The sequence below is a fragment of the Sciurus vulgaris genome, assembly GCF_902686455.1.
Source record: "Sciurus vulgaris genome assembly, chromosome: 2".
NCBI lineage: Eukaryota > Metazoa > Chordata > Mammalia > Rodentia > Sciuridae > Sciurus > Sciurus vulgaris.
This window is the reverse complement of record NC_136462.1, coordinates 49819234-49839999: the sequence shown is the minus strand read 5'-3', so window position 1 is coordinate 49839999 and position 20766 is coordinate 49819234. Positions and strand designations below refer to the sequence as shown.

General features: G+C 34.9%; 1 protein-coding gene across 1 annotated transcript in view; it reads left to right on the top strand.

The window, feature by feature from the left end:
* GPR137C (G protein-coupled receptor 137C) overlaps positions 1 to 20766 on the top strand; it is a 59172-nt gene continuing 38406 nt past the window's right edge. The window contains exons 1-3 of the mRNA XM_079121277.1: positions 1 to 549; positions 18961 to 19004; positions 20508 to 20736. Of these exons, the coding sequence (XP_078977403.1) occupies positions 109 to 549; positions 18961 to 19004; positions 20508 to 20736 (714 nt within the window). The 5' untranslated portion in view covers positions 1 to 108. The remainder of the gene's footprint in view (positions 550 to 18960; positions 19005 to 20507; positions 20737 to 20766) is intronic.

Here is a 20766-nt window from a genome sequence, read left to right as displayed (position 1 = left end):
AGGCTGGGGTGGGTGGGGGGTAAGAGGGCAATCCTTCTCCCCCTCGACGGCGGCCCAGGATCCGACCCCTTTCTTCCCGCGCTCCCTCTCTCGTCCCCCAGCCCCCTCATGAGGGTGTCGGTGCCGGGTCCGGCGGCCGCCGTCGCCCCCACTGCCGGCCGCGAACCCTCGACGCCGGGCGCGGGCGGCGGAGGAGGCGCCGTCGCTGCTGCCTCCGGCGCCGCGGTGCCGGGCTCCGTGCAGCTGGCGCTGAGCGTCCTGCACGCCTTGCTCTACGCCGCGCTCTTCGCCTTTGCCTACCTGCAGCTGTGGCGGCTGCTCCTCTACCGCGAGCGGCGGCTGAGTTACCAGAGCCTCTGCCTCTTCCTCTGTCTCCTGTGGGCAGCGCTCAGGACCACCCTCTTCTCCGCCGCCTTCTCGCTCAGCGGTTCGCTGCCCCTGCTCCGGCCGCCCGCTCACCTGCACTTCTTCCCCCACTGGCTGCTCTACTGCTTCCCCTCCTGTCTCCAGTTCTCCACGCTCTGTCTCCTCAACCTCTACCTGGCGGAGGTAAGGCGGGAGGACCGACATGCGGGAGCCCAGGCGGGTAAGCGGAGCCGCCCAGATCAACTCCCGCCTAGGGCCGGCGGCCTGGGGGCGGGGGACAGTGAGAGGCGGACTCGAGACCAGCCTGGGTAAACTGAGGCGGGGCCCTTGGAGTGTGCACCAGTGTTTTCGCCCTAAACTTAAGCATCTGGTTGACTCGGTTACTGAAGGGCTTGGGGGCGTGCGAGTGCGAGAATGTGTGTTCTGTCAACTTAAAAACAGCAGGACAACCCCTTTTGTTCGATGTCCTAACCCTGTAAGGTAAGGGGTTGGTGGCACCAACAAAGTAGCATCGCCAGAAGTAGCAGCACCGGTAGCTCCGCCGAAGCTGGACTGTGTTGAGGGAGGTTGGATGCTGAGGTAGCAGCAGCTCTGCTGAAGCTGGACCGCTGCCAGCCATTACGTCACCAGGCAGAGCTGTTCCTCTGCTATTGTTGCTGCGTTTCTTTTATTAGAAGCTTATATTCCCTCCTGCATCTCCTTTCCTGTGGCTCAATAAGGCTAACACAAATTCCGTTCGATGGTTCCCAGTAGGGTTAACCATCAATAACCAATGCTGAGGGTCAGTCTAAGGACCTCCATAAAACCCTTAATGTTTGCTCCAGATGCTTCATGCTTTGGTAATTTATCCTACCTCTTACGGTATAGCTTTTTTTTTTTTTTTTTTTTTGAGCTAATTAAGAAAGAAAATACTAGTTTAGCCTGTGCCTATTGCAGAAACAAGCCACCAAACTGTTTTTGCAATAACTTGCTTAATTGCTGGAACCTAATCACACCCCCTTTCTCTTTTATGGGGAATTGCTGGTTGGATTGCATTGTTCTGCAGCGCTGAGTATTTGACCCATTTCAAACAGGTTTGGGAGTGTAAGGTTGTCAATCATGTGTGTCAGCTAGTGGTATTTAAGCCACAGTATTTTGGGAATTGTCCCAAAATATACCCCCTTCCCTCAAAAGAAACGCTTGAGGAGGGAAGGAAACAAGGTGACATCATATGCTTAATACTGACTAATATAGAACAATATTGGTCTATGCAGCTAATCCTCTCAAAGGCTTTTGGAGGTGATGAGAATTAACATAATTCCAAGCAAAAGCAAAAAAGAAAAACATTTGAGGCAGATTAGGTGTTTACATTTCCTTCGTAAATCAACTCTTTTCTCAATAAATAAAAAACAATACATACTTTTCAAATCATGCTCGTAACTTCAGCTATTTAGCACACTAAAAACAACAGTTAGGTAACAAAACCCATTTAACTTTAATTCTTTTTCATCTCAATTCTTTAGAAGTCCAAGCGATATAATAAAAAAAAAAACCCAAACAGCAAGAAGCAGAAATAAAAATGAGTTATCAAATGATCATGCTATAGTCATGTCACTTATTTGAGGATGTTCTAATCTTCTAGTTAAAGCTGTTTTAACACTTCTATAAAGAAGTTTAAGTTTGATAGCTTATTAGTGACTTATCATTAAAGCCATATGTAGCTTCAGATACAATTAATTTACCTGAAAGTGACTAGCAGTTCGCCTGCTGAGTATCCAGATTCATTTTTCCCCCATACATTTTGACTTATAATATCATATTAATGATTCATTGTAAAATAGTTGGCATTTCATTAGTGACTAAATGCTTTACTTCTTGAGATATAACTTGTACCATAAAATGCATAATCTTAAATGTACAGTTAAATTTCACACGTGTACACCCATGTTACCACCACCCAGAATATAAAGCATCTCCAGGGCCCTAGAAGATTCCCTGTACTCTCTACCAGCTAGCACCTCACTCCAAGATAAAGTAGCTAACATCACAATAGAAAAAAGCATCAGTATTTAAGGTCAAAATTCTAAAAAGTATGCTTACACAGCATAAAATACACAAAGTATCTAGATCGGGTTTTGATACTTTTGATTAATATTCGAAGGTATAAGGGAGAATTTTGAAGTTTAAAAGTCTTCCTAGTAAACGAATCTCATTTATGTTACGTACTTTTATTGAGAGCAATAAAACACTATTGACCTAGAAAACATAATTTGGAAATAAAATGAGCTAAAGCTTTTTTCTTTTGTAGTGTCTCCTAATAAAAATGAGTCATCTATTTTTTTTGTAATCAAACAATTTTAGAACATATAACAGTACTTAAGAGAATATATTTTCAACTTTTTGGAAATCCTATTTAAAAAGAGATATTTTAATCAGAAACATTTTCCCTTTTAGAGAAAAACCCAGAGGAACCTGTATTTAAAAGATTATCTGAATCAAATTTTTAATATCAGTTACACATAACTGGAAATGTACTTCCCATTGACCACTCTGAATTAATGAAGTTTTTTTTCTGATGAGTTTTTCATATTATAGCAAAGTGGTAGGAAAAGTCTGACCAATACAAAACTGATATTTGATTGTTTTAACCCAAGTTTTGTGTTTACTGTTTGTCATATTAAAAATAATTCCATTTTACTTTTGACTTATTTAAAGCATTTGTTGTACTTTTCTTACTAATTAAAAACATTTTAACTTTAAGAATTTAGGTAGAAAAACCATGGATCAGCAAAAAATGGTAAAGCAATTATTACTACTTTGAACACATTTTGGTGGGTCTTCCAAAACTCAAGGTTTTGAAAAGAAATGCCTAAACCATTCTTTCTTTAGGTGACAATATTTGGATGGAATTGAGATAAGTAGCCCTTTCTCAAACAATTAGGCTTTTCAACTTCTTAACCTCCTGGAAACAGACTATTGGAAGGAAAAAAAAAAAAAAAAAACAAACAAAACTTTACACTAATCTAAAAACACGTTGAACTTTGGCAAGATCAGTAGTATGTGAACATTACCAGACAAGGGTTTACACTCCTATACTTTCACTGAAAAACTCTTCTGTATCTAAAGCAGATTATCTGATAAAACTGATGTTCTCCACCATTAGGACATGTAAAAGGACTTAAAATGAGAGTTAGTACACTATCTTTGGAGCATTGCAATGCATGCCAAAATCAATGAGTTCATCTTTGAGGACCATATTGACATTTTTTCTTGCAATTTTGTATTATGAATGCCAGTTGCTTAGTCAGGATAAAATACAGTGACTTAATCATAATGCCAAAACACCTAGGAAAATTAAATTTTAAATCTTAACTCTTACATTCATTGATGTTGTTATTGTTCCTTCCAATGAATAAGCTCTTCCAAATATTGATGGGCCTTTAAATAACGAAACTCAACTCACAGGTATGTTGGTTTTGTCACGTTTGGTGATTGCCCACAAAAATATTTTCATTAAATTGGAAATTCCTTGAGGATAAGAAGTTATTTTATATTTTTTACCATATAGCAACTAGAACAACTGTAAATATATTATTGAATGATCTAAAAAGGTCAAAACCTAGAAAAGATTTACTCATTGAATGTGTGTGGATTAACTATTTTAATGAATATTTGAGGTGAATTATGGACTGTCTGGAATCTTTATATTTCCTGTCCAAAAGATTTCATGTTATAAATACTAAGATTCTCTTAGATTACCTTGGTTTGATTAAAAGGATTTTTATTCCTCTGGGTAAAATCTCACTAGTGAAACTACTTTTTTAGAGCTTTGTTAAGCAAAAATATTTTCATATCATGAAAAATGGCATATAATCATCAAGGTTTTGCTAATTTGGTTTCAACAAATTCTAAACAGAAAAATCTAAGTCTTATGAGTAGTTACTATTCTCTGGAAATAGTGGCTGAGTTCAGTGTTTGCCTTTTATTTGTAACTGTGATTATAAACTTTTTTTCTGAATCTGCTAAACTGTATTTTTTCCACTAATGTGATCCTGTTTTTCCTAAGACTAAGACCAGAATTTTAGATACATATAATTTGCAGAAAACATAATGCCTTACATTTATTGCATTTAATATTTTCAAAACATTTTATAGCTTTTATGTTCATAGCTCCTATGGAACAGATAGAAAAGGGATGTGATTTGTCCAGGGCCATATGGCTAATATGTATCAGATGTGAGACTACTGTATAGTTCAGATTCTGTAAAGTCTTGTCAAGTAAATCTTCCTCTACCATGAACTTTCCTGGATACCATTATTTAGTGCTTCTCCAACTTTTCCATTTCACATTGTTTCAAGCCTTTTCCTTGTTTAGAAAACCTTGTTTTCTGCTGTCATCTTCAGCATATGACCCTTACCTCCTAGTTTAAAGAAGTAGAAGCCGAAGCCATCTGGCTGACCAGAGATTCAGAGAAATGCTTAAAAATGCTTCAGAGGGTATTTATCTTTTTTTAATGCATGATTGAGCTTGGTAAGTAAAGAAATTCCTCAGAACCACACACACACACACACACACACACACACAAAAGTGCAGAATGATAAAATACCACACAGATGTTTGTCTTGGGGTTGGCAGTGTTTATCAACTGCTTCCTGTTAGCCCACAGTCAAAATTTTCATTTCATGTGCTGGGTATATAGGGAAGTGACATTGGAGGCCTATGCCTTGTGGGGAGGTCTTAGGTGAAATCTCTCCCCCACAGCATAATTCCAGAATTCTCAAAGTGTACACCTTCAATTGATGAACCAGGAAAATAAGCAGATCTTCAGAATTTGATAGTAGAATTTATGCCTGTCTCTGCCTTGGATCTGGGTGCAAGGGATACAAATTGGTGAAAGAAATGTTTTCCCTGAGAATGTGTGACCAACTAGTTATTGCATAAGTTTAAAGAGAGAGTTCACATCAGTTCTGTGATTTTAGTGGTCGGCAGGGAGGCACAACCTGAAAATGTGAAGTTATCCTTGCCTGGTAATAATCTCAAGCACCTGGAAGGAGCAAATGTAAACCATCTGTGAAGGAGTATTCTTTAAACCCACAATCCTAACAGATAAAATTCTAGGGAACATGCGCTCAAAATAAAAAATCACCTTGGTGAATCTTACCTACAAAGATCACAGATATCAGAGTTATCAAATGCATACAGGTTGAGCATTCCTAATTGAAAAACCTGTAATTGAAAATGTTCCAACATCTGAAAAATTTTGAATACCATTGTGACACCACAAGTGGAAAATTCCAAATATAACCTAATGTGATGGATTTCAGTCAAAACCCAGGTACAACAGTTTAGATAGAATTACCTTCAGGCCTTGTGTATAAGGTATACATGAAACACAAGTGAATTTTGTTTTTAGACCTGGATTCCATTCTCAAGATACATCCTTATGTCTCAATATTCTAAAACTGAAACAATCTGAAATTTATATTGTCCCAAGAATTTTAGATAAGGGATAGTCAACATGTAGTATAAAATATTCACTTACATGAATCAATAAAACTTTAAAATATAAAACTAATTCACACCTGTAATACCAGCCACTAGGGAGACTGAAGCTGGAGCACAAGTTCAAGGCCAGCCTCAGCAAATAAGCAAAGCCCTAAACAATTTAGCAAGACCCTATGTCAAAAAATAAAGGGCTGTGGATGTGACTCAGTGGTTAATATCTTCCTGGGTTAATTCCCAGTAACATTAAAAAAAAAAAAAAAAAGTCAACTTGTACATTTGGAAGTTCTGGGAATTGAACTCGGGGGCACTTAACCACTGAGCCACATCTCCAGCCCTTTTTTGTATTTTATTTAGAGACAGTCCGAGTTGCTTAGGGCCCCACTAAGTTGCTGAGGCTGGCTTTGAACTTGGGATCTTCCTTCCTCAGCCTCCTAAGCCACTGGGATTACTGATTTGTGACACCATGCCCAGCTAGAACTGAAATATGTGGCTAAACAAATACAATTAAAAAGAAATTGGTTGAACTAGAAGATCTTAGGGGGGAAGATCACCCTGAGTCTAAAGTATGAACAAGTGGTTAAGAGAGAGTAAGCAAGTCTAACATGTCTAATTGAGATTTCAGAGAGATATTCAAAGGGATAATGACTGAAAGTTAACCCAGATTTCACATTTAAAAAAAATCCAAAGCAGGATAAATGAACACTTACAATAAAACTTTTAAGATACCACCACCAATATTTTTTAAAGTAATTAAACACTACTGACAAAAGAATGAAAAGTAGAGTGTTGGTGCCTAAAATTCTACCTGCAGTGAAACTGTTAAACATAGGAGTGAAATACATGGAGATAAAAATCATTTAATAACCCTAACAAAAGGAAATCCTAAAGCACATGTGCCACAAAGTTCTAAAATATAAGAATGGTGATCAAAAGAAAATGTTACATGTATAAGTAAATTGAGACACAATAAATGTATGAGACAATTTCTAGGTATAAAAATAATTGAGAACCAAAATCCTATAAAATGGCAGGTAAACCAGGATGCTGGAGTAATGGGGTCAAAGCATTGTGAGTTCCTACTGTTGTTTGGAGGATTAACACATCAGTTAAATTTCAGGTCAAATATGCTTTTCCATATTTTTATTGGTGCATTATAATTGTACATAATGGTATTACCTATTTGTACATGCACACAATATAATTTGGCCAATATCATTGAATGTGCTTTTTCAAATGAAAAAGTATATAACTTTCAAACTATGGTGGGGTTAAGTTTAAGGATAGTAGGATGATGATAAAATTTATAAGTAACCAAAACCAAAAACATTGAGAAAGAGCAAATGATACAAAAAGTTTAAAAGAAAATATTTTGGGATTTGGGCTGTGACTGGTAGAGTGCTTACCAAGCATGGTTGAGGGCCTGGGTTCAGTTCCCAGCACCACAAAAATTCCAATTTTATGAACTTAATACTACAACATAATGAAAATATTCATTTTAAAACAAATTCAGCTATATGCTACGTACAAGAGACAGCCCTAATACAAGTACCTAAGACAAAATGCTTAGTAAAATGGTATTGTGCCTTGTTAACTAAAAGAAAGCAAAAATTAATAGAGCTGCAAAGAGAAATCAGCAAATGTAATGTTTTATTGGAAATTTTGACATACATTAGATAAAATTAACAAGGAAATACCAAATGGCCATTTATAGAAAAATTATCTTACAACAGGGTATACTTTCTTTTTATCAACACTAGAACATTTTTAGAAATTGACCCCATACTAGGATATTAAAGCAACACTCAACAAGTTAGAAGCAATGAGAAATACTTAATGCATCTCAGTGACCTAACAGCTGTGAGACCCATGCAAGTTTTGAATTCCTAGTTGTCTCTGAAACTGTGGATAACAATGTCTACCCCCATAGGATTATCATGAAAACTGAATTATCACAAAACCAAAGACACTATGAAAAACAAATTTCTCATGAACATGTACAAAAATCCTTAGCAACTTTAATCAACAATTAAAAGATTACAAATGTTTCATTCCAAGAGTGCTTTGATGGCTTAATATTTAATCAATTAGTGTATACACCATATTTGCAGTATGAGGGAGAAAATCCACCTCAACAGATGAGGGAAAAATTTAGGAAAGATATTCAATCATATTTTTTTTTAAATTGACTTCACAAACTAGGGGAAAGAAAGGAAATTCCCCAATCCAATAAAGAGCATCTACCAAAAAAAAAAAAAAAAAAAACTACAGCTAATGTTATACTTGATGAAGGATTGAAAGATTATTATGACAAGAACCAAGTGTTTCAAAACAGGGCTTGAGGTCATAGCCATTGCAGTAAGGCAAGAAGGGGAAAGGCTTAAAAATTAGAGGACAAATAGTGTCTTCATTTGTAAATGACAATTGCTAAGGTAAAAAATCTTAATCTACAAGAACTAATGAGTGAGTAAATTTACAGGATGTGACTGTTTATAAATACAATTAGAAAAGGATAAAAATTCCACTTACAAATGCCAAAAATTAAAATACTTAGAAATTAATAAAAGATACGTAAGATCTTATCTTTTTAGTGAAAACTTTAAGATAATATTGAGAGAAATTGAAGGACTAGGTAAATGGAAAAATGTACAGTGGATGATGATGCCTTATTTTTAAGATGTCACTTCTCCTCCAGTTTGACTTATACATGTAGTCCCTATTAAAATCCCTAGTATATATGGACATACAAAAGACTTAGAATAGCTGAAACAAATTTGTAAAATGATAACAAAGTTGGAGAATCATAATACCTGAATTTCAAGATTGATTACAAGCTCTTGATCATAACAGTGTACTACTGAGGGAAAGATAGATCAATGGAGCAGAACAGAGGATACAGAATTAGACACACACATAGAGCTATGTGGATAGTTGATTGAGTTTTTACAAAGATGCCAAGAAAATTCAGGAAAACAACATTTTGTCAAAAGATAGTGCTGTAATAATTTAGTACCTATGTGGGGAAAAAATGAACACTGATTCTTACACTGTAATTTAAAATCTGCTTGATATGGATCAGGGACCTAAATGTAAAAGTTAAATTGTAGGAGATAATCTGTTTTCTTGAAGGAAGCAAAGATTTCTCAGGAAACAATTATGAAACAAAATTGACAAATGAGATTTAAAAGTTTTTGTTGCAAGAGAAAAAAGATAAGTCACACTGGGAGAAAATATTTACAGCCCATACATTACAAAGTACTTGTCTGTAGAATATAGAAAAAACTCTTAGAATTCATTAATGAAAACCAATAAAAATGGACAAGAGTTAAGTAGACCCTTCACAAAAGATGTGTCCTTGGCCAAGAAATACATGAGAAGATGCTTAAGATCATTATCAGAAAAATGAGTTACCACTAAATACTAAAAGACTGGCTATACCATATATTGGCAAAATGTGAATTGTACTTGTCAACTGATGACAGAAGTGTACAGCCACTTTGGAAAACGGCACTTTTTAAAAAATGAAGCATAAACTTATAAAATCTAGGTGTTTTAATCTTAGTTTCCAAGAGAAGGGAAAGGTAATGTCCATATGAAACTTAAATGTTCATAGTAGCTATTTTCACAATATCCCAAAACAAATTAACCTAAATATTTGTCAAAAGTGAGTGAATAATATGTGCATTCATAGAAAGGAATACTACTCATAGTTTAAAAAAAAAAAAAAGGAACAAACTTCTGACAAAATGAGCAAATCTCAAAATCAGAATGCTGAATGAAGGAAGCCAGGTCAAAAAATGAGCTTTCACTATCATTCCATTTATATTAAATGTTAGAAAATGCAAACTAACCTTTAGTCACAAAAATCAAATGACTAGTTGCTGAGGGTCTGGAGTAAAAGGAAGAATGTACAACAAGGGGCAAGATGAAATCTAGTGGGTGTGGAAACATTCTGTATTTGTTGGGATGGTTTCATAGCTTAGACATATCTTTCAAAACAAACTTAGGTTTCCTAATAGCATGCAGTGTATTGTATGTAAGTAATTCCTCAATGAAATTAATCCCCACCCCCTGCAAAAAAAAAAAAAAAAAAAAATATATATATATATATATATATATATATAAGACTTCAGGAATAAAAGCTGAAATGAGAAATAAATGTAAAAAATGTAGCACTATCATTTATCAATTATGCTTAACTTGGTAAAATTACTTGGGTAAACTATTTTACTTCTTTGCATTACACTGCTTATAAAAATGAGATTAATAGTAGTATACCTGACTCATAATATTATTAGGATTAATTTATACAAAATTTTTAGAAGGGTACTTGGCATATAATGTTGGTCATTATCTATTACTAAATTTCAAATAATTGGAATTCTGTAGACTGCCTCTAAAGCACTTACCCCTAAGATATTAAGTTAGAATTCAGTAACAAAGATAATTTGTGGAAGTTCATTTAGAAAATTCAAAAACCCAAATGAACACACAGATGAAGAAGTTGCAGTGGAATTTAGAAAATGACAAAATATTATGTATCAAAACAAATGAAACCAGCTAAGTTGGCATGTAGAAATAAATTGAGAACCTTGAATCTTTACATTAGACAAAGCATCTGAAATTTAACAATTTAAATGTCTGTTAGAACATAATAGGATAAACCCAAAAGAAATAGTTAAAAACAAAATAGGAAATATGCAATTAGAGATTTGACAAAGCCAGACCTACGTCATACCACTCTTCATAATCAGATTTCTTCAGAGGTGACCATGCACACGTCACAGTTTTCTCACTTCTCCAGACATTCTAATGTGTCTTTGCCTTTCACTGTACAGATAATCTGTGGCTCACAATAATCTTCATGTTAACAAGTTCATTAGATGTTTTTTAGTTCTCTAATTTTTCAGCAGCAAATGACGACTCTTTCTCCTTAACGTTTTTCCCTTGCATGGTATGCTCTCCTGATTTTCTTAATATCATGCTAACTTCTCTTCAAGCTCATCTGCCTATGCTGTGCCATCAAAGGTTGACATTTCTGAAGACTTTAGCCTAGACCCACCCCCTCTTCTTCCCAAGTGATTGTGTCCACATTCATGGCATAATGCTACTTAAAAGTCAATGACTCACACACTTATCTGTGATTCTAACCCAGAGTGCTCCTCTGAGCTCTGGCTTTCTATAATCTACATCTCTTTGACATCCTCTCCAAAGATGTCTGAAGCACGTAGATTCAGTATGTCCCAAACTGAACTTAGGATCTTTTTTCCTTCCTCCCCACTCTACATCTATCTCTACCAAAACCTGGTTCCTATTTCAATGACTGGCATTGCTCTCCATTTATTTACATATTTCGGAAACCTCAGAGTCATTTGATGCTGCCTTCTCCCTCATACCTCACATTCATACCATCACCAAATCCTAACATCCTTAGTCCACTCCCCATCACAATCGCTGGTTCAAGCTACCACCATCTATTGTCTAGTCCATAGCAACCTTTCAACTGTTGAGTCTGTCTTCGCTGACCCCCACAGATCTATTTTCTACACTGTGACCAGATGATCCCTTTTAAACAAAAATCTATTGAATATTAAAAGCCCTACACCTAGATTCCTCCATGGCTGTAATTACTCTTTACAATAAAGATAGTTTTATACACGCTACCAGGCTGTTCATGGTTCCACCCTCATCTCTACTTCACTCCTTGTTCCTCATCACTCCAGCCACATTAAATGTTCTTTTAGTCTTTTGTGCCTGCCAAATTTTTTTTTTTTTTTTAATCACACAGCCTTTCCATATTTTTTCCTTGGTGCTTAGAATGTTCTTTCTTCCTTTAGTCCTTAGTTAACCCCCTCAATTCCTGGGTGACACTTCTTCAGGGATGCCTTAACCCAACTAGCCAAATAAATTACAGACTAACAGTTTTATGCTTTTCTTCTTCATGTCATTTACACAATTGTTGTTTATATTCATGTGAACCTACTAGACCATAAGCACTGTAAGAATAGGAATAAAGTCTATTCTTGCTATGTCCCTAGAACCTAATTTAATACCTGACATGTATTAGATGTTCATAAATATTTATTGAATGAATGAAAGTTTTGTTCAACATAATCCCAAATATTTTAAGGGAGAGGAATCCCTAATATATAATTTCACAGCAGAAATTTTTCTACCTTTATTTCCTTTTTCCCTTTATTTCCTCTTCTTAAAAAAAAAGGGGGGGGGGGCAAATTACTTTAAAACAGAAGTCCCAAACTCAGATGCCTGGAGGGGCTTGATGCTACTGTCTGAGAAGGAAGTTGTGGGGACTGAATCAGATCACATGTCTAAAGAGGACAGTTGCATTAATTCAATTCCAGCTGCAGGACAACATTGCCTAATCATCTGATTATTCAAGAGAATTGAAAATTCAGAAATTCTTAAAAGGAGAAATCTACTTTTTAATGATAGGGGATTAGAACACTACAATAATATTGGATTAGCCAAGCTAACTAAACATTTTTGTGGGTCAGACCCAACCCATGAACAACTGATTTTGACTTTTTCCTCTTCTTTTTCCCTCTTCCCTCTGCCTCTGTATTGTCTTCTTTAAAGGAATAAAATAAGTAAATCATGTATTTATAACTTTCATAAAACTTAATTACATTTAGTACTTATCAGTATTAGTTAAAATGAAGGTCTGGGTAACCTATATCTTATGGAAAAATTGTGGTCTAAGTCTGACCAAATATAAAGATACCACATGTCATGGCTGTACCATTGACATCTATCTGCTTTCTCCAGCTATACTGTAGAATACTTTAGGTCAACCAGTATTTTACATTTATTTTGAAGGAAATTTTGCATGCCAGTTACCTAGCATTGTTATATATGTGATCAATGCATAATGGCTTAAATAGTTAAGCAAATCAGTGGTAAAAGAATTCAGAAGAGACATTTCCATGTTTACGTTTCCCCCGAAATCAGAATCTAATTTAGCAACATGAAACTTTTCATCTAATTTGTTTAAAATAAAGATAATCTTTTGAAAAGTAAGTGTCCTTATGCCCAGTGTGGTGGCACATGCCTATAATCCCAGGGACTCAGGAAACTGGGAAAAGGATCACAATATCAAGCCCAGCCTCAGCAACTTAGCAAGATCCTGAGCAACTTGGTAAGATCCTGTATCAAAATTTAGAAAAGGGTAGGGGATATAGCTCAGAGGTAGAACTCCCCTAGGTTCAATTCCCCAGTACCAAAACAACAAAAAAGTAAGTGTCCTTGTAATCTTACTATTTTAACTATGTTAAAACGGTATGCTTAAGATACTATAATTTCATCAGTAGTCCTGAACTAGAAGTATGGGAACCTGAATTCCAGTTCAAGTTATACTCTATTTGGCTAATTGGTAGCTACCAAATCACTGCTTTTGGGGATCAGTTATTTAATTTGTAAAGTGGTTGATTTCAATGATCTCTGAACACCTTTATTATTTTTTTTTCAAAAAATTTTGGTTGTCAATGGACCTTTATTTTATTTATTCATATTTGGTGCTGAGAATCGAACCCAGTGCCTCACACATACCAGGCAAGCACTCTACCACTGAACCACAACCCAGCCCCCACCTTTATTCTTATAGTTTGACACTAATAAATCAATCTGGAGTTTGAGAACTTTTATTAAAGTCCTTTATTAACTAGTTCTGAGTTATACAGTGTGTGAATTCTCTCTTTGAAATTTGGATGCCATTAAAGTTATACACACCATGTTAAAACTAATAAATTAGTTTATTTGGGGCCTGGGTATCATCTGCTTTCTAGAATAAGATGTAGTTGGATATTTCAAACTCGTATGTTTTCACAATTCAATTATAGCTGCCATTTTTCGTTACCATATTAATCACATTTTATAATTTGTTTTTTAGCCTCAGTCTCTCAGTATAAAATTGCCTAATAATAGTTTCTTAGAATTTTGTACACAGCTTCTAAGACTGTCCGATTGCTGATTCAATTATTTCGGCTGCTTTGGGATGATGTGGTGGATCTAGGGAGGATATAAACTTACACTCCTTTATAGCCTGAGGAGCCCTCTCATACCCTTTCTCACTTTCTGAGGGGTTCTATGAAAGAGAAAGTTCATTGTGAGTGTAAAATACTGAAAATAATAGGTACCAAAACGTAGTAAGACTCAAATGTTAGCCATTGTTATTATCTTAGGGGAAAAAGGGACATGAGAGCATCTCTGAAATTAAGATTCCCTTCTGTCTGGTTTCATTCTTACACATAAACTTCAGACAGTAGAACACTTTTCCCAGTCTATGGTAATGTATGTGATACGTGGTGCCCTTAATTCCTTACTGTCTGATTAAGATAGGTTCTTAGATATCACCATTTTTCAAATGACTAACTAATGTAATGGATTTACACTAACCCACACTAGAAACTAGAAGATTTAGAAAATCAGGTCTTTGGGCTACACTGATGCTTTTTCTGTCATACTATGGAATTAGCAGGTTTTAAACTCATGTTAGTGATCATCACTACCTACATTCAGATTGTTGTTGTCCTTAAGAAATCAAGGTGAAAGATCAGTAAGCAGCATTCCTCTGCCTCTTTCTCCCCTGGGATATTCTATTCCTACTTCTAATACATTCTGCCCTCTTTGTCCCCACTATTATCAGTCATGCAGATATTCTCCAATGAATCTGGCTCCATATCCTTACAAAAAGTAATTCTGCTATCTTCCTAACTTAAAAAGCATGAAGGGTTTATCAGTAATTGCATAGTATAGTGTTGGAAAACTTTTTAAAGGACAGCATAATCGTAGCACAAATTCAATTTGAATCAAGTTTTCCAGGGAGTCTAAGTCTTTACTAAGACCCTTAGTTCAGACATAAGTCCTTTATATTCCTAAAGCATAGGCATGTAGGCAGCCTATGCCAAATGCATACAAAAAGTCCATACTCCCAGAAAGAAATCAGGTATTCATTATAAATATTGTTTTTGTAAAGTGTTTAGATACAGTGAAACACCCTGATCATTTAAGAAATTATCAAAAATTATTTTTAAGCAATTTGAGGGAAAACAGACTAAGCAAAGAAACTTAAATTTTTAAGGTATTAGAATATTAGGATACTAAGAGATAAAAGAAGATACTATATGCCAGAAACAAGAACAGACTGTTATAAAGTAAAAGATACTTAGAAGCTAAAAGTTCTTAAAAATGAAACAAATGATAGGCTTTGAAATAGAACACATAAAGATAAGTATGCTATTCAATTTATAGCTAAAGTATCTTAGAAATTTTATTTTATATATAGGCAATGGCAATGGTAAGCTTGGGAGTGATGTACTACTCTTCATAGGAACTTAAGCAATTGAGATGTAGATTGTGAAAAACTGCTTCTAGAAAAGCAAGATATGTATTTGGATGTGCCTGTTCACCATGGGGAAGAGACTATGTCTACCACAATTCATTTTTTAATGAATTTCAAATTTTATACCAATATTTTCTCCAGTAAAGTTTCCATTTCAAATTAACAAAACTGGGGAAATTAACTCAACAAAAATTCCACAGAAAAGCATTCATTCTGTTACTATTTTAGCACTTCAAAGCAATATAGTCTACATGTCATGGGGGGGAAATAAATGGTACACCTCCAGCGTAAATCCTTTGCTTTGTACATTCAGGCTGCTATAACAAAATGCCATGAACTAAATAACATATATAACAACAAAAAATTATTTCTTACTATCTGGAGGATGAAAAGTCCAAGATGCTAGCAGATTGAGTGTCTGGTGAAGACTCATTTGGTCGCTCATAGATGGTGCATTCCCACTGTGTCCTCACATGATGAAAGAAATGAGGGTTCTCTGTAGGGTCTCTTTTACAAGAATGTTAAACCCCCATTCATGAGAGCTCCATCCTCATGACTTAAGCAACTCCCTAAGGCCCCATCTCCCAACCATCACTTTGCCCACCTCCCAACCATCACTTTGGGGTTAATATTTCAACATAGGAATTTGGGGGAATCATAAACATTCAGACCATAACACCATCCTCAAGTTTTGAGGTATTTATACTAATAAACTTACACAGAATAACATTCACAAATACAGTTGCTATATTCTCACCTTTATTTGAGGAACTAAATAAAAAATAAAATGGAAAAATCATATTTTTTATCTATGGATTAGTTATTACAAAATAAAGTTGTTACTGATATTTTAAACATTAATTCAGAAATCCTAAATCAATATTTTCTAAATTAAAAGCCACTAGTTTATATATGGGATAAAGGTGGATTATATAATGAAAAACATTTTGTGTCCATTAATCCTTAAAATTCTTATGCAAAGAAAAATATAAAATGACCCATTTATTCAGTTTTCCTGGTATTCGGAAATATGGCCCATTGGACATAAATTAATATCAGTAAGTCTTTTAAATATATGTTGTCTTTCTAAACTTGAAATCTGCATAAAGCATGTGTTTATTTGTGCTTTATGAATTATTTTCATTATCTTAACAAAGATATATAATTACTTGCATTTTTTATATTACTATTTCCCCCCACTCAGGAGCACCTCCTGTTAGATTTATTCTATAAAATACTTAGAATCTATTAATATCAGATTATTGCTTTTAATCTTACTACAATCTGTGATTTAAGCACCTGTTTATGTTTATGCAGTGCATTGGAACATATTCTGCAAATTCAGGGTAGTAATTGACCTTTAATTCTTTCTTTATCCAGCTCAACTCCTGCTCACACCCATTATTCTATGACCTGTAATTTTATGAATTACCCCTCCTACCCCATGTACATTCTTTTCTTTATGTGATCCTTTTAAATGCCTTCACTGAAATCTAGCTTTTCCCAGATGACTTGTTATGCCTTTTGTGGAAAAAACAAGCTGCCCATTTTATGCTTCCCAGTACTCCTTACTGATGTTAGACCTTCATCATCTCTCTGAAATCTGTGCCATCTGATTAGGTCATCATTGGCTATAATAACTTCTACCTTCCTGGATGAATCAGCACTTTCTTCATTCTTTCCCTGTCTTCTGTGATATATGACCATTTTCAAAGCCTGTATTGACATTCCATCCAAAGTCTCAATTCAGTGGTTTCTCAGAACTCTAAAACCTTCCATTTCCATTTAAGCCATCCATTAGCATGACCACACCTTGGAACAGCTCTATAAAATGGAGCTGTTCTTTCTGACCAATGTCTTCCATATTTTTTTTTCTTGTACTTCTTGAATTCATCCTTTTATCTGTTTTTCATCCTCATCCTAACTTTCAGACACTCTCTCATGCTTTCCCACCCCATTCTCTTATTCCTAATCTCTTGACATTTTGTTGTGTCAACGTAGTTCACTTGTTAGAATAAGTTCTTTCTCTAACATAGTTCCCACATTTTAGTTTTTAATTAATGCAAGAAAAAAAACAGCCTAGTTAAAGTTGAACTTTATAATAGCATCCATTTTTTTTTCTTTAGATTGTTTCAATTTTAAAATCAAGAATCCTTGGTGACTATATGTACTGTCAACAACCTGATATTAAGTGAACCTCTCTATATCTTACTATATTATTTTGTAATGCTTCTACCTGTGTTTTCCATATTCCAAGTGCTTAAATCTAACTTTGCTTCCCAGGAGATGACCTTTACTCCTTTACTAGAAAAACAAATTAGAATTAATTTGCCAAATTCTCTCATCTTTCTTCTCTATATGAAAATGTCTGAATCCACACTGTGTCAGATTTTCTTATTTTAACAAGCAGCTGGTTCATGAATTATTTCGAATGTTCTACTCAGACCTACAGGTTGTTCTTCCTTCTTATTTAAAAAGTATGTCTTCCTTTTCAGGGCTAACTAACCTCTGCTAAAGCCCTTTTCAACAGCTGAACTCTCTTCCTTTCTCCACCTTCTCCATCTTCTGCCTCACCCTTTCTATTCAGTTCATTTCTGACCAACAGATATTTAAATCAGAAACTGTACAGGGTCTGTTACCCTACTTAAAATTTAACAGGTTAGTCTCTCACTATTTTATATACTGATAGAAATCATAAGTCTCGTGGGTCAGAGAGAAAGATCATTTATCACTCATGGCAAAGCAATGCCTTACATCAGGTATACCAGTTCCAATCCAGAGGGTAACACTGTGGGATCCAATGTCACCTACACATGCAGCAGGGTGTGTTACACTTGCCCTGGAATGGAACCAAATCATCACCAGGGAGGGAGAGACTTCAATCCCCTGGAATGTCCTCAGGGAGAGAAGTATTCTCTATTATTACTAGAGAGAAATAAATCTCCCTCTGACTTTAAGGTAAACACTATCTCTAGCTTTCAAAGAGGTTTGCTCTGCAAACCCTTTTGCTCAGAAGATCTGAACCATGCAAAAACATAAGATATTCATAGAGAACTGTCTCCTAACAGTGTATCCCAAGTTTCTTTTAGCTTCTCTCAGCTTATCTATACTCACTGCTTCTGTTGTCTTCCTATAACTCCTTATACTTCTGTGCTCTATCATTATGCTGAAAACCACTCTTTGCAAGGTACCAGTGACATACCAATCACACAATCAAATGGAATTTTAATCATTCTTGACTTTTTGCAAAATTTAACAAGGGCTATGCTTTCTTCCCTTTAAACTCTTCTACTGGTTTCTAATCTGATTCTGTTTCTCTCCTCTGCCCGTTTCTTTGTTCTTCACTGTTGTGTTTTTTAATTCTGTCAAATGTGAACATATCAGGGCTGGGGATATAAATTGGTAGTAAAGCATTTGCCTAGCATTTGTGAGGTCCTGGGTTCTATCCCCAGTACTGAGAAGAAGAAAAACAAAATGAACATATCAAGGGTTGACTTCTCATCCTATATTTTTTCCCTCAAGTGTCTTCTGCAGTTTCAGCTGTCCCCTGTGCAGATAATTGTAATTTCTTTCTTACATTCCAAAACTCACTTGTCTTTATTTCTGCCTATATGTAATAAGCTTTAAAAAATAAGAATAAATTCTATGACCTGACTTTTAAATTTTTTTGCAGTTGCATTGCTTTGAAACACGAGTCAAAACAGAGGAATACTATATTATACATTTTCAAAACTTTTTTATACTCTCTTTATAGGTTATATGTAAAGTCAGATGTGCCACTGAACTTGACAAACACAAGTAAGTTTCATGAGTATCAAAATCTCTATCTAAAAGATCTAAAGCATTAATTCATTAATATTAATGTTTAGTATCTAAAACATCTAAATAAGTATTTAACAGTAGACTGCTCAAGGTTAAAGGAAGGGGCTATTGAGGGTACCTTAGCAGTTTTATAGTAGTTAGATTGGTTCAAAGGAAGTAAATTGAGTAGCCCTCAGTTCTCTCCCTTCAGCCATGCTGCTAATACTTTTTTTTTTCCATCTCTGCTACTGCCTCACTTCAGATGTCAGATGATGCATCATAAAATCCACATATGCTACAAAGTTAGATTATGTCATTTGAAATGAGAATGTATAGTATAATTCCACGAACTACATAATGTTCCAATACTGATTAATCTCAATAGTGTGAATGCTAAACAGTCAAGTTAAGAGATGGGTTTCAGACCTAATTCTTCCACTGACTTACCAAGTGTCAAACTTATTTACCCTCTCCATGCTTTGGTTTCCTAAACTGCTCTAATTCCCTAGATATGTAATTTCAAGCTCCTTTTTGGATTTCAAAATATGTAACTCTTATTATTTAGTCTAAGGGAACATTAAAATTTAACATTTCAAACTAAAACCTTCGTGCTTTGTATTACACTTCAAGTTTTCTTGTTCAGATTACACATTACCTTCAATTTATCTTGTGTAAACTATTTTCAAGGGCAGATATCTATGATTTCCACTATTAAAAGTGATCCAAAATAGAAGATACTAAGATGCAAAATAAATTTCTGGATCATGTGTAGTTAACTTGGAGATATAAATATATTTGAACTGGGATTAGTTTCATACAGAGAGCTATGACTACTACTTCATGCAGATGGCCATAGCTATCTGGAGAGTTTTTATGAGGTGGTCTAATTTTTTTTTAAAGAGAAGGAAGTTAAGCATTTCATGTGCAAGCTGTGCTCTGTGCATAGTAAATATACACCTTTATAAGAAGATGCAGTAAATAAGTGCTTGAAATTCTACTTCTTGTCCTTATGTTCTTTAGTCAACTTCGAAAGCATTGTTTGCTAGATATAACTGGGGCTTCATTAAGATTAAATGTTGTTTTAAGATATTTCCTTTACCTCTTAATATTATGATTAGATTTAGATATAGCATATTAATTTTCTATGTAGTATTTAATAGTTAATTATCAGGATGGAAAGGTCAATGAAAATGTGCCCAATAAATATAAAAATTAAAAAATTCAAGATTGCTTGAAATAGTATTAAAATAGTCCTATATTTATCTTCCTGGTAGAAGCAACTGAATTCAAATTACTTCTGGTTTAATGCTTTAAAATCTATACCATCTTAAAATGATTTATATTCTAATTTCACAACACAGATAGACCATGTAACCCTAATGATTATTAAATTTATATTTAATGAAATTATAAATATTTTAAGCTGAGGATTCCCTGTTCTGTGCCTTACTAACTTCTCATTAGTTTATAAACATCTAATAAACTCTTTTTTTCTTTCAGAATTCTTCTGCATTTGGGCTTTATACTAGCAAGTCTTCTCTTTTTAGTGGTGAACTTGACTTGCGCAATGCTAGTCCATGGAGATGTCCCAGAAAATCAATTGAAATGGACTGTGTTTGTTCGAGCATTAATTAATGATAGCTTGTTTATTCTTTGTGCCATCTCTTTAGTTAGTTACATATGCAAAATTACAAAAATGTCATCAGCAAATGTCTACCTCGAATCAAAGGTAAGTATATTTCTTAAATTTGCACTTGAA